The sequence below is a fragment of the Oryctolagus cuniculus genome, chromosome 13, assembly GCF_051225735.1.
Source record: "Oryctolagus cuniculus isolate XC-2025 breed Fujian yellow rabbit chromosome 13, ASM5122573v1, whole genome shotgun sequence".
Lineage (NCBI taxonomy): Eukaryota > Metazoa > Chordata > Mammalia > Lagomorpha > Leporidae > Oryctolagus > Oryctolagus cuniculus.
In genome coordinates, this window is record NC_142879.1 from 47,533,097 (window position 1) to 47,546,271 (window position 13,175).

General features: G+C 49.9%; 1 protein-coding gene across 2 annotated transcripts in view; it reads right to left on the minus strand.

Annotated features, from left to right (window-relative positions):
• The window catches only part of NEBL (nebulette), a 395,196-nt gene extending 385,609 nt beyond the window's left edge, over positions 1 to 9,587 (minus strand). Inside the window, exons 1-2 of one of the 2 annotated variants that reach the window (XM_070055474.2) lie at positions 9,229 to 9,587; positions 7,945 to 8,039 (exon numbers count right to left, since the gene is read on the minus strand). In XM_070055474.2, the coding sequence (XP_069911575.1) occupies positions 7,945 to 8,039; positions 9,229 to 9,297 (164 nt within the window). In that variant the 5' untranslated portion in view covers positions 9,298 to 9,587. The remainder of the gene's footprint in view (positions 1 to 7,944; positions 8,040 to 9,228) is intronic. The other variant, XM_070055473.2, reaches the window with a different exon arrangement.
• Positions 9,588 to 13,175: the final 3,588 nt, after the last annotated feature.

The following is a 13,175-nucleotide window of genomic DNA, read 5'->3' on the forward strand; positions in this document are numbered from 1 at the left end:
TAGCGCTCTTACACAGACCCTTGACACATAATCAATACACCTGCAAGCACACACATCCATATCTCGCATTAACCTTGCATTTCACCGTGATTTAGGAGGTATCTGTGCTGCCTCATCTGGAAATCTTTTCTAATCTGACATCACTTCATAAAGAGACATTTCATAAAGAGACAAAGATGTGTCAAAGATGCCTTTTGGAAACATTTAAAACAGGACAGAACTCAAGTCAGGATTTGTAAACATGATCCTCTCCGATGACTTCAAAAGATACTAAAATGCATGGTTCAGGAAGGTACCTGAGAATCAGCAATTTGCACATGCATTAGAACCTGTCCATTTGGCCGGCGCCGCGGCTCACTAGGCTAATCCTCCGCCTAGCGGCGCCGGCACACCAGGTTCTTGTCCCGGTCGGGGCGCCGGATTCTGTCCCGGTTGCCCCTCTTCCAGGCCAGCTCTCTGCTGTGGCCAGGGAGTGCAGTGGAGGATGGCCCAAGTACTTGGGCCCTGCACCCCATGGGAGACCAGGATAAGTACCTGGCTCCCGCCATTGGATCAGCGCTGTGCGCCGGCCGCAGCGGCCATTGGAGGGTGAACCAACAGCAAAGGAAGACCTTTCTCTCTGTCTCTCTCACTGTCCACTCTGCCTGTCAAAAATTTAAAAAAAAAAAAAAAAGAACCTGTCCATTTGGCTCAAAGTGTCTCCTGTTCTTCTTTCCAATCACCCAATTAGAACAACTGTCCCCCTCTCATATCAGGCACTATGCTAAGAAGTAAAGGTCTAATTCTTTCAGCAACAGAACTAAGAAGTTAGCCAAGGCACACTACAATTGATGCTAACTGGAACTCCCGCATACCACAATATCCCCCCACAGAAACTCCTCACAATTTGACATTTTCTCCTGTCTTGAAAGGAGAAATATGAGACAACTTTTAACCTATTAAAAATAAGAGAGTGGACTGACATTTGGGTACTTAATAAGAAATCATTGGATGTGCCAAGGCCTACAAACATTTCCCCATTTAATCTCTATAAAGTTCCCATTGGGTAGGAATTATTTTCCCATTTAGATTATAACTAAACCTAGAAGATAATAAATGGGCATCAGTGAGAAATGCTTTTAGAAAGATGTCAGAAGGGCTGGTGTTGTGGTATAACTTAAGCCACTGTCTGTGGCGCCAGCATCCCATATGGGCCCCGGTTCACATCCCGGCTGTACCATTTCTGATCCAGCTCCCTAATAATATGCCTACAAAAGCAGCAGAAGATGGCCCAAGTGCTTGGGCCCCTGCACCCATGTGGAAGACCTGGAAGAAGCTCCTGGCTCCTGGCTTCAGGCCAGCCCCAGTAATCATGGGCATTTGCTGGAAAGAACCAGCAGATGGAAGATCTCTCTGTGTAACTCTATAAATCAAACAAATAAATACATCTTAAGAAAAAAAAAAAGATGCCAGGTTTTGAAATGGGGCCTCTGTGCAGGGGAAGTTAATTCTGCCAGGTTTGTTATGGATTGCAAGACACAGGCCAACGCCATCCCAGGCATGCTCTTTCCCTTGGTGTTCAGGCTTTGTGAAAAGGTGGTCTCAGGATCATCGGTCCAGCCCCCACAACCTACTCCCAACCCCTGGCTGCCTCCCCGGAACAAGCTCACCTGGGCTTTATCCTGAATTGGGGGTAGGTGAGGAGCCAACTCTCCGAGATGCCAGCGTAAACCTCAGAGTCCCCGAAGTGGCTTTTATTTATTGAACATCTCCTAAGTGCCAGGCTCTGGGGACGCTGGGGTGAGCAAGACAGAGCCCTCAGTGGGGCAGGTGAACTTATGGCTCCTGCAGTGCGGAGGGGCTGTGGTGGCTGGACTGGGCCTGGGGTTGGGTGGGGCCGGGACACCCAAGAGTATGAAGGCAATGGCCATGTCAGTTCACGATCATTCTGCATGGCATCGGCCTTGTAGGCAACTTTCAACACTGTCTGAATGATAGCACTTCAAAAAGTTCCCGGAAATGTGGAATTTAAACGTAAGTTTATTTTGGTACAAACAAGAATGTGAAATTCACGCATAGCTTTTTCATAAGGCACATTTTCCAATAATTTTTTGAAGAGCCCTCACAATTCCTCTTGTCCTTTCTGCACTCCTTCACCCCTCAAAAAAGCACCAATGAGAAAATCAGCACAGCCCATGCCTAAGGTCTGGCAGCTACCAGGACCTGGACTGGAACCTCTGCTTGTATGTCCCACTAATCCCCACACAGCCTCCTGGGTTCAGCATTGCTAATCCCATTTCACAGATGAAGAAACTGACGTTTTGCAGCCCAGAGACACCATCAGAATGGGATGGAACCAAGATTCAAATCCAACTCCATCTTGTTCCACAATTCTAATTACAGCACATTGTATTTCATGAAAGATTCTTAAGTAATTAAAGTTAACTGAATGGCAGCAATTTCATAAATCCCCTTGAGATAACTGAAATCCTTGGAGTGCTAAAGAAACGAATTTGAGAGGCTCACGCAGAGACGAGGGAAAGAGATGGTGGAAACATTCTCAGGTTTCAGTGCAATTTCCTTCCGTGTTTTCTGACTGCCCTTAGGAAAGGGACTAACAAGAAGCAGTCAGCAGAGAAATGGTCAAGTGTGAGCCAGCAGCGCCCTGGCCCCACGACAGGCTAGCAGAACCGCGCTGACCGTCCTGGGCAGCTGTCATGAGCAGCATCCAGCTCAGCATCTTCCAGGCTGTGCAGAGTCGATAAATATTCATGAGAGGGAAGCTCACACAAGCAGAGGGAAAGTCAAGCCACACACAGCTCTAGCAGCTTCATTTTTTCAAGTCTCCCAAAACCTGTTAAGTGGAACTCGTTGGTTAGAATGTATCTTATCAGGACATATTGCACACAGATATTTGTAGGGTTTTAGCCTGGAAATTAAAGATACATTTGACCTAGATACAAGACACATTACATGGGAACAGGTCAGGACAAATTGTCAGCCCCAGAAACTGTCTGCAAAGGGGGTGCCTCAGAGAAATTATTGGCAAGGTTCTATTAAACTATTGCACTTAGCCCCTCCCTAGACCTCATAAAACTTGACATTTGGTGACAGCGCAATAACTGGCCAGTCCATGGCATTGCTACCTTTCAGTGGCAATATCACTCAAAAAATTCCGAGGACTGATGCATGTGTTACAAACACACAGTAAATGCAAATTTGACTTCTACACACAACAAATGAAATAATGGATTTGACAAATGGCCTTGGGATTGATAGCCTCTGTGGGGCTTACTGGGTAGCAAAATGTTTATAGTTTAATTTGGCATATGAATTCACATATAAATATGAGCTACAGTTTTTGTTTAATCATCTCGTGTTATTTTCTCAGCACCTCTTAGCAACAAAAATATTGCTTAGTCCTCTTTGCTTTGCAAGTTCCACGATGAAAAAAATTCTGAATGTGCTAAAGAATCCACTGCCTGCTTATGAAACATAAAGGCTTATGAAAACATGGCACGTACTCAAGCAGACCAGTTTGTTTTTAAATATTTTAATAGCGTGCACTGCTGCGTTAGGAACTCAATGTGTATTAGGCTCAGTCTTACATCTAATGTGTAGACTATACTTTGATCATTCTATCAAAAGATCAAAATTTAAATATCATGTACATGACATCTTATACATGTTCTCCTCTGCATGAAATCAAACAGAATGCTGTTTCTTCTCTAAACACATGAGAATATAAACAAGCAACATAGTTAAACCGATGAAGTACTCACTACTTTATTCCATTAAAAAATGCCCTCAGGTATCGATTAAAATAAGAAGCCTTTATGTTTTCACAAAGTAAATTCTAAATGTCCATGGGCATGCTTTCAAATTTTTAAACATATTCTTAATATTTCTCCTAAAGGTTCTTAAGTTAATTATGTATGTTATTTCCCCCAAGAAATGCTGCTTAAGTCTCCTTCCTGAAAACTCAGAGAAATTACATAAATCAATAGAAACGACAGTGGAAATTGAATAACTTCCAATGGCCAAGAAAAGCTGTCATTTTTATAATAACTAAATGTAAAATAGGAATCTTGACTAGATACTGGCTTAAAAAAACAGCTATATAAGACGTCCTTAGGACAGTGGAGGATAAGCATTGACAGAATGTTGGATATTACAAAACTTTTGTTAATTTTCTTAGGTGTGATAATGGCTCTGTGGTTCTCTTTTTCTGAAGACTTATTTATTTGAAAGGCAGAGTCACAAGGTAGGGCCAGTGGGAGACAAATCTTTCACCTGCTGGTTCACTCCTCAAATGGCACCAATAGCAAGGGCCGGAGCTGGGCCAAGCCCAAGCCAAGAGCCTGGAACTCTATCCAGGTTTCCCACGTGGGTGGCAGGAACCCAGGCGTTTGGGCAATCTTCTGGTGCTTTGCCGGGGTCATTAGCAGGGAGCAGGATTGAAAGGGGAGTAGAGGGGACCCAAACCAGCACCGGTATGGGATGCCAATATCACAGGTGGTGGCTTAACCCACTGTGCCACAACGCCAGCTTACTCTGCGATTCTTTAAGAATATGTCCTTATTCTTGGTGCATATATGATATAGTTTTTAGAGACAAAATGTCAGTGTTTAAAACTCACTTGATGTATAAAAATGACAAATGGCTCAACAGAAATAATACGTATATATGATCAATTGGGAGATAGAAATATTAAGCAAATAGGGCAAAATGTTAACAGCTGAATCTTGGTGGAGGGTATCCATATGTTCCCTTCACAGTCACCTCTCTGAATCCAGGGGTTCTGTACCCAGATTTAACCAGCTGCAGATCAAAAATATTCAGAAAAAAAAATCCGTACTGAACATGTATAGACTTCTCATCCCTATTCTCTAAACAATGCAGGATAACAACTATTTACAGGGCATTTACGTTGTATTGGGTATTACAAGTAACACAGAAATGACTCCGAATATATAGGAGTATGTGTACAGGTTACATGCAAACCCACAGATTTGGGTACTTGGGGCCTGAAACTGAGCCCCAGAAGATACCAGGGGACAATTGCATGACTCCTTCAACAGCTCCATGTGTCTGAAATCTTTTTATCATAAATGGTGACCAGGAGAAGAGAGAGAAGAGCCATTTTCACTGAGGCATGTATGTACATTGCCTCCTGAGCCAAATGACCTACAGATAATATGTGGCTTTCCACTGACGGTGAATGTGTCATCGTCTGGTCGCAGTAGGCATCAGAGAATCAATTTTCCACCACTGACCCAGAGAAATGATGGCAGCCCTCGGCCACGACCACAGGGACCTGCTGATTGACACCACCTGAGTCAGAGCAGACGTGTCCGGATCCCCAGAGGGCAAGCCACTCTGTCCTGGGAGCTCAACAGCATGGCATGTGCCCTTCAAAACACAGAGCTGAGAACAACCGGGGCTTGCAGCCTGGAACCCCACGGCTGACAGAGCCGCAGCTTGCCAGGCCTCAATTTCTGCACCCATGACCTGAACTTACAGCTAAATTAAACAAATCTAAAACATCAGTTCTCTACTCATTCACCCACTAAGGATGGATTCCTGTCTTCTTTTTAGCTGCTGGATAGCAAGCAGGTACAACATGGAGAAAAAAAAAATCTGATGAGCTACCCCAAAATCTGACTTAAAACTAATAATATAGTACTGAATTTTAGACAGAAAAATCTGTTAATATTCGATTTAAAGATACCTAAAAGTATTAAAATTTAAAACTCAGCCCTATAAAGCAATACAAGAGGATGTTTCTTCTCTATAAAGTCTTTTGGTTTGAAGGCCCAAATCTCAGTATCTTTGGGTACTACTTCACTGTGAAGTCAGAGTGCAAATCAGTCCTTTCTGACTCATCCCTGACATACTGCAGAATTGGACACTCTTGTGCAACTGGACTGAACTTGACCTAAGCAAAAGGCTCTGAATTTTCAAGTGGCCCAATATAATCAATGGCTCCACTTTGTCTCTTTTTCTGTCCTTTTGTTTGGTTTGTTTGTTTGTTTTTTGTTTTTTGTTTTTTTGTTTTTTTTTTTTTTTTTTTTTTTTTTGATCTGCTTGTTTGAAATACAGACAGGAAGAAACAGGGAGAGGCATAAAGAGAACTCTTCCATCTACTAGTTCACATCCCAAATAGCCACAACAGCCAAGGCTCAAGCCAGGATCCAAGAACTCAGTTGGTGTCTCCCATGTGGGTGGCAAGAACCCAAATACTTGAGCCATCATCTGCTGCCTCCCAGGCACACCAGCCTCCCTCATTCAATTCACTGCTCAGCCTAGCTGGCTAGCCTTACTGGAATTATCAACCCCTGTCCCTTTCTCCCTCTCCCTTTCCTCTTTTTCTCCCAACCCCTCCAGGCCTACCAGGGGCACCCAAAGGCACTGTTATCACTAGGGTTAAACTCCAGGGGACTGAGCTGTAAAAAAGCCTGATGTGGCCCATAAAGCCAGATCAAATCAGGCAGAAGAAAGGTTTGCTTTCCTTTAACCAAAGGACAATTCTGTTTATGGACACAGGGACCCTTTCCCTTCCTACTGCAGGTGCCTTTGATCTTTGACCAGTCATTTATACCTCTTCTTAAGGGAAGCAGGAGACCAGGACACTGAAACTTTATTTTTGCTTCACGTTATCTCCCTAAAAGCTTTGGGGAGTATCTGCGTGCTTCACCTATGAAAGTCCTGAGTTCTGCTCAATGCCCCTATTTTCTGATTCCTCTAAAAGTTGCTGGTCCACCTATAAACACTAAGCTAGGATCAGAAGAAACACAAAGACTAGGAAGTGCTTTATATTCTTCACCACACAGGTAGGAGCACCTTGCATTGGCTTGCCCCAGATGGACCGTGGATGGCATCGGGGTCACCGTACGTGGTGAGCACACATCGGAGACTGACCCTCCTGCTCCAGAAGCCGAGGCCCTGGCACCATTCCAGCCAAAAGGCCAGGGGTCCACAGGTGTTCCGCTGCCCGCAGGCCAGTCCAGTCCACAGGGGAACTGGGAAGATGGCTCAGCAATCAGGGCCAAGAGCCCACAGCTGAAAACAGCATGGAGGAGGCAGGGAGGGAGGAAGGGAGGGAGGAGGGAGGTGCGGGGGAGGGAGCACTACTCAGGGGAACAGAGAAGCACAACCCTCAGGCAGCCACTTGGACAGACTGGCCAAGCTGGATCCTCTTGCTCCTCCAGGAGTGATCCGAGCCGCATCCTGAGGCTTCCCCTGCAATGCTTCAATTTCTTTATCTGCCAAATGGGAGTAATAATAGTGGCCCCCCAACCCAGAGAGTGGTTATGAAGACTGAATGAGGCAACGTGCATAACGTGCTTAGGACAGGGCCTGCCACACGATAAGCGAACTGCCACTATAGGCTGGAAGCTTGCCTTCTCCAATCCTTACCTACTAGTACCAGGAGAAAGCACCCAGCCTACTACAGTAGGTCCATTACCACAGACCCACCACTAAGCAGCCAGGAATACCAGTGTCTCTCAAGCCTTTGGTTTCCTGTTTAAGCTCCAGTATCTGCAGTGTTCCCACCTAAGACAGAGCGCCAGAGACTCCTTTCCCTAGCAACTAGGTTCAGAAACAAAACTGCGATATGGCAACATCCTGTTATTAAAATGGAAATTGACATATGATTAAAATGGAAATCTACCTGACACACGTCAGAGCCCACACGTTCTTCAGTGGGTAAGTTCTACAGCTTCAAATGAATGTCCCTAACTCCGTGACACTGTGAGCCTCAAAACCCTGCCCAGTGGAAGACACACACAGACCACCCTACAGAAGAGGATGACATAAAGGCAGCGACCTTCACCAAAGCAATGGCCCCTGATAACTGGCCACTGCCACACCTGGGTGACACAGGCAGACAACTGTCCAGAACAGGCGGGTCCACTGACTTCCATGCTGTCGCGCTGTGTACAGCGCATTGACAATACTCACGCATTACAATAGGGCTTCTTCTCATAGCCTTTGTAGTTGTTCATGTTGAGAGCCATCTTGCAGACCTCACAATGGAAGCATCCTTTATGCCAATACTGGGGAAAAAATCAACAGTTAAAACGTTAGTACAGGGTCATCTCTGGCCAGGACGAGTGCAGAAGGCAGGCTGTACATGACAGTCTGTGTATGTGAAAACACTACCACAAAACGCCGGCTTGCAGGTGCAGGGCGTGTGTTTGCCGACTTCAGGCAAGTAAATAAAGCAGGCCGCTGTTAAAGTTGGGTTTGAAATCAGTCTCCACCGCTAAGGGCAGACTCAGATTGGAAGGACGGCTAAGGATCTGCCCAAGGCTGCATGCACTCCGCCGAGTAGCCAGAAAGAATTCTGAGCTCGGTTAATGGACACCTACGGAGCGGCTTCAAAACGAAAAGGAATTCACTTCAAAGTGTGCCCAGGATCTCAGAAAACATGTCCACCGGAAGTCAGGCGGCCCGAGGGGGTGGCAGGAGGACCACGCAAGTACCCCTGGCCCCGGCCCCTGTCCAGCTCCCACAAAAGCGCAGCAACTCCGTTCCACGGCGGCTGGCTCCACGGAAGCATTTTATCTCGCCCAACGCGAATACACGGGGACGCTGCTTCGGGCTGGCTGCTTTTGTCAGTCACCAGGGATCGCACGCGCGGGTGTCTCTCCCAGGCTGTCCAACTCCATGAACACCCGGGAAGGGCAAGGGGCAGAGCCGGAGGACCGCGGCCAAGGCCACTTCCTTCGGAATTCCCCACCCGGGTGGGGCAGACTCCCGTGGGCCGTGCTCGCGGGGCTGCGCCCGGGCTCCCGCGGGGGTTATTCTTAGCACTGCGGCAGTGGCCGCCCGGTGACATATTAATTACCATTTGCCTCTCCCCGTCGCGGGCACGGGAGGTGCCAGGCGGGGGCGAGAGGGGGATGCCGGAGGGGAGAGGGGTGCGGGGCGGCAGCGGAGGCGGGAGGGGGCGCGCCTCATCGGCCCCCTGAGCGCCTAGCCCGGTGCCCCCCGGCCCAGCCGCGCGCTCCCCTTAGCCGCTCTGCCCACGCCGCACAGCTGCGCACCCAGACCACAGCCTTTGCGGGTTCCACACCACGGAGGCTACCGGAGGACCCCGACACTCTCGCGCCCTCCCCGGCGTCCAGAAGCTCGCTCACACGCCGCCCGCTCGGCTCTCCCCGTCGCCCGTGCCAAAACTTCTCAGAGCAGGTGCAGCCCGGCGCCCGGCAGATCCGGGCTGGCCCAGGGCCGCTCGCTCACCTTGTCCAGGCAGGTGACTTTCTCCGTGGGATACACGACTTTTCCGCAGCGGGCGCACTGGGGGTTCATTGTCGCGGTTCCCGGGGGCGGCGGCGGCTGCTGCTGTGGCGGCGGCGACTGGGGGCCCCGAGGGGCCGCTGTGACATCCCCCGGCGAGCCCCGCACCGCCTCGGGGCCGGCGGAAGGGCGGCGGGCGAGCCCACGGAGCGCGCGCGGGGCGCGGGGCGCGCGGCGGGGGCGCGGGTGGGTGCGCGGCGGGGCTGGCGCCTGAGACCGGCCGCGCTCTCGGGCTCTGCCGCTCGGCTCCGGCTCGGGCTCCGCGCAGCCCGCTCTGCGTCGCTCGCACTCCAGGTACCGGTGACTCACACAGACACTCGCGCCCGCCCCTCACGCTCACTCACTCCCCGCCTCGCCGGCGCGCAGGCCAAACCCACCGGCGCGCCCCGACCAAGTGGCGGTGAACGAGCACGTCGGGCACCCGGGGAGGGCGGGCGCGGCGGCGGGGAAGGGCAGGGACCCCGCGAGCTCCGAGACAGCGGCGAGCTGCGACAGTGCCTCCCTAGGTGGGCGGCGGCGGAGGAGGAGGAGGAGGAGGAGGTAAGGGAGGGGGGCCTCGACCCCGCGCACGCCCTGCTCTTCCGCCGCCTCCCTTCTCCTCCCTAGCAGAGTGCGCACCCACCCCACACCCCCGGCTCCTGCCCCTGTCACCCAGAGAGCGCGCGGCGGGGGTGCGCCCGCGCTGCGCTCCAGCCCAGGGGACCAGGGGCAGCGCCCATCCCGGGGCGGGGGCTGTCCTGGCCGCGCGCGCAGCGACGCGCTCGGGCTCGGAGCCGGGAGCCCCGCGGGGAACGCGGATTCTCCGGTTCCCGCCGCGCCACGCCGGTGCAGCGCAGGCTCTCTCGGGCTTTGGCCGAGAGGACGCGTGCCCGCGAGAAGTCCTTGGACCCGGCTGGAGCAGAGCCTGCTCTCCGGCCCCGGGGCTGTCAGTGCCCGTCCTTGGAGAGCGACTGGTCATTTTAGGCCCGAATCCGAGCCTCCCTAGAGTAACAAACGGACGGCGTTCATTGTCAGCGTGTGTGTTGCCAATGAGCACCACAAAGCATCTGCGAAAAGTTCTGCACCTGAATTAAGGGAAGCAGTTAACAAACTCGGGCTGCAGATCCCAGGAGCTGGACAGACAATCACGCTGGAGGCTGAGGGAGGATGAGACCAAATGGGACGGGAATCGAGGTTCCCAGGTGGCTGCGTTCGCGTTAGGAGAGGCACGTAAAGGAGCCATGCTGCCTTTTCCTAGTCGTGGGGCCCTAGGCTAATTCTTAGCCGCTTCGGTGCCTCAGTTTTCCAGTCTAAGAAATGGGGGTAAGGATGGCGCCCTGCCCAGCAGCTCCCGGCCTCCTGCTGGGAGGATTAGGTGAGTCAGCAGGGCTGACTGCTTCAGTCCGGCCGGCTAGGGTGCGCGCCGCACCAGAGGCAGAGAGGATTACTGAGAATCGGTTCTCACAAAGACGCAAACACATCCCGTTGCTAGCACACAGATTAAGACTCGATCATGCCACAGAGCAACTACTGTGGCAAATATTCCTGGCGTTTCGGGGGTTCAAATCATAGCTGCAGCCCCTCATTAAAGGGAGTGGGACGGGGGGTGTAGCTGCGGGTCTCGGAGCCTCGCCGGAGGCCGCACAGCGCGGTGCAGCCGCAGCTCGCGAGGAGAAACTTGCGCCCGAGCGCTCCCCGCGGACAGCCCCCGAGGAGACAGACCCACCCTCGGCGCGCGCGGGGCGAGCCCTCGCTGTGGGCGAGCATCGGCGGTCTTTGAACGGCGCTTCAGAACCGCCTGAGGAAGCGAGTCTTCACACGATCGCCTGGGAGGCAGTGCTGTGTGCAGCATCTAGAGGCCTGCAGAGGGTCAGGACTGTAGTTCCACGCGGGTGGAATGGCTGTTCTCGTGCGGATGGGAGCAGCATGAAATGCTGGCGACGCGTGAGGGTGATGGGCGACACTGATGGGGGTGCTGTTGGGTCTTTGAAATACCAGCTGTCGACTTTCTGACCCAACCAGCACCCATCACAGTGCCTGGCCCACAGTAGGTCCTCATTAGAGGTTTCTGGAAGGGAGGTGTGAATAAAACAAATGGATACCTCGACATGAGAAGCAACGGTGGCGTTTGTTCTCTGAAGAAGTAATTAAAAAAAAATGCTCCAAATGGTACTTTTCTGTTTTTCTTACTCTTTTCTTGTTTTGCGTCAAGCTAGCTTCTGAGTTTCTTAATGCCATTTTACTGATGTAAGAAGAATTTAATACCATCTGTCTTAAAAGGACTTCTTTATTTCCAAATTCAAAGTCCTGTGACAGAGGATTGGCAGGGACCTGTCAGCTGGCCAGCCCCCTGCCTTCAAGCAGATAAATGATGTCATTGTTCCGCTAGGCAGAACTTTGCCCTTCCATGTCTTTCTCATTCGGCTGCCCAAGAAATTGTCCCTTGCGGTGACTCTACCCCAATATGTCCACTTGAATTTAAATCCTCTTCTTCTGATGTGGACATACACAGACAAGAAAACTGACCATTGCTCTCCTAAAAACATATTTATAAAGTTAAATTTTTTCCTTTGCTAAAATTCCCAAATCTGTCTACTTTTTTTTCTGAGTCCTTTTTATACAGAAACTGTTGAACACCTTATAACCATGATTTTATCTCAGGTTAAATAAACAGAACTCCAAGTTTTACAGTTTTAAACAGTAACTATTTTTTTTTAACATTTATCTACTTTTTGAATGGCAGAGGAAGAGACTGAAAGAGAAAAAGATTTTCTATCCACTGGTTCACTCCCTCAGATGGCCTCAATACACCAAGGCCGGGAGCCTGGGACTCTGTCCAGGTCTCCCACATGGGTGGCAGGGGCCCAAGCACTCGGGCCATCTTCCACTGCTTTCCCGGGTGCATGGTGGGGAGTTGGATCAGACATGGATGAGCCAAGACTGGCACAATGCCCATATCGATGCCTGCGTGGCAGGCAGCTGCTTCACTTGCTTGGGCAACAGTGTTGGCCCCAGTAACTAAAGGGCCAAATAGTTTGAGAAATGTCAGCTTGGACATCATAATGGTCAATGGTATTATCTGTTCATAATTTTTTTCCCTTCCACCCTGACAACACTTCCTGTGGGCCAAGTCTATTTCCCCACTCACTACAATGATGTTGAGCAGGGCTGTGTAACTTCCTTTGGCCACTGGAATGTCCGTGGACATGACACGTGTTGTATCAGAGCAGAAGTTTCAGAGTTTGCCCTTGTCCTCCCTCTCTTTGATATTCAGTCACAGGCCTTGAAGCAGACCTCGGGAGCAGACCTGTCTAGACCACGGAGCCCAACCAAGTTCAGTAAGCCAAGCCACGTCCAGCAAAGCCAGTAGCCCCCACACATGGGAATAAGTAGTGGTTGTAAGTCAGAGACCTGTGAGGTTGGTTGTTACTGCAGCAAAGGCTAACCAATTCAAGGGAACATCAAAAAGTTCATGTGAAAACAGATTTTAAAAGTTCATTTTTGTACCCCAAAACTAAAAATTCTTGCAGTTTTTTGATAATGCACATTTTCCATGAACTTTATGAACACCATTCTTACACAAATGATGATCACTGAAGAGAAATACGTTCTACTTCATCAACCAGCAACTAATGAGTTTACACCCAAGATTCAGGACATGTATATAATGTTTTTCTGTTTCCTTTTTCCTTTTCTAAAAAGTGTGCTGTTAGTGTAGTAGCCCATAAAGTATAGAACTCTAAACACTAATTAACTGTTTCATTAGAAGTGTAGTGGACAAGAAACCATAGAGCACTTGTTATTAACCAACTCATTTCACTCTGTACATTTTTATCAAGGACCTTCCATTTTCCAGGCATTGTGTAAAACTGGGTACTTTGTTCCCAATGAGTTCAAATTCACCGTGGAGG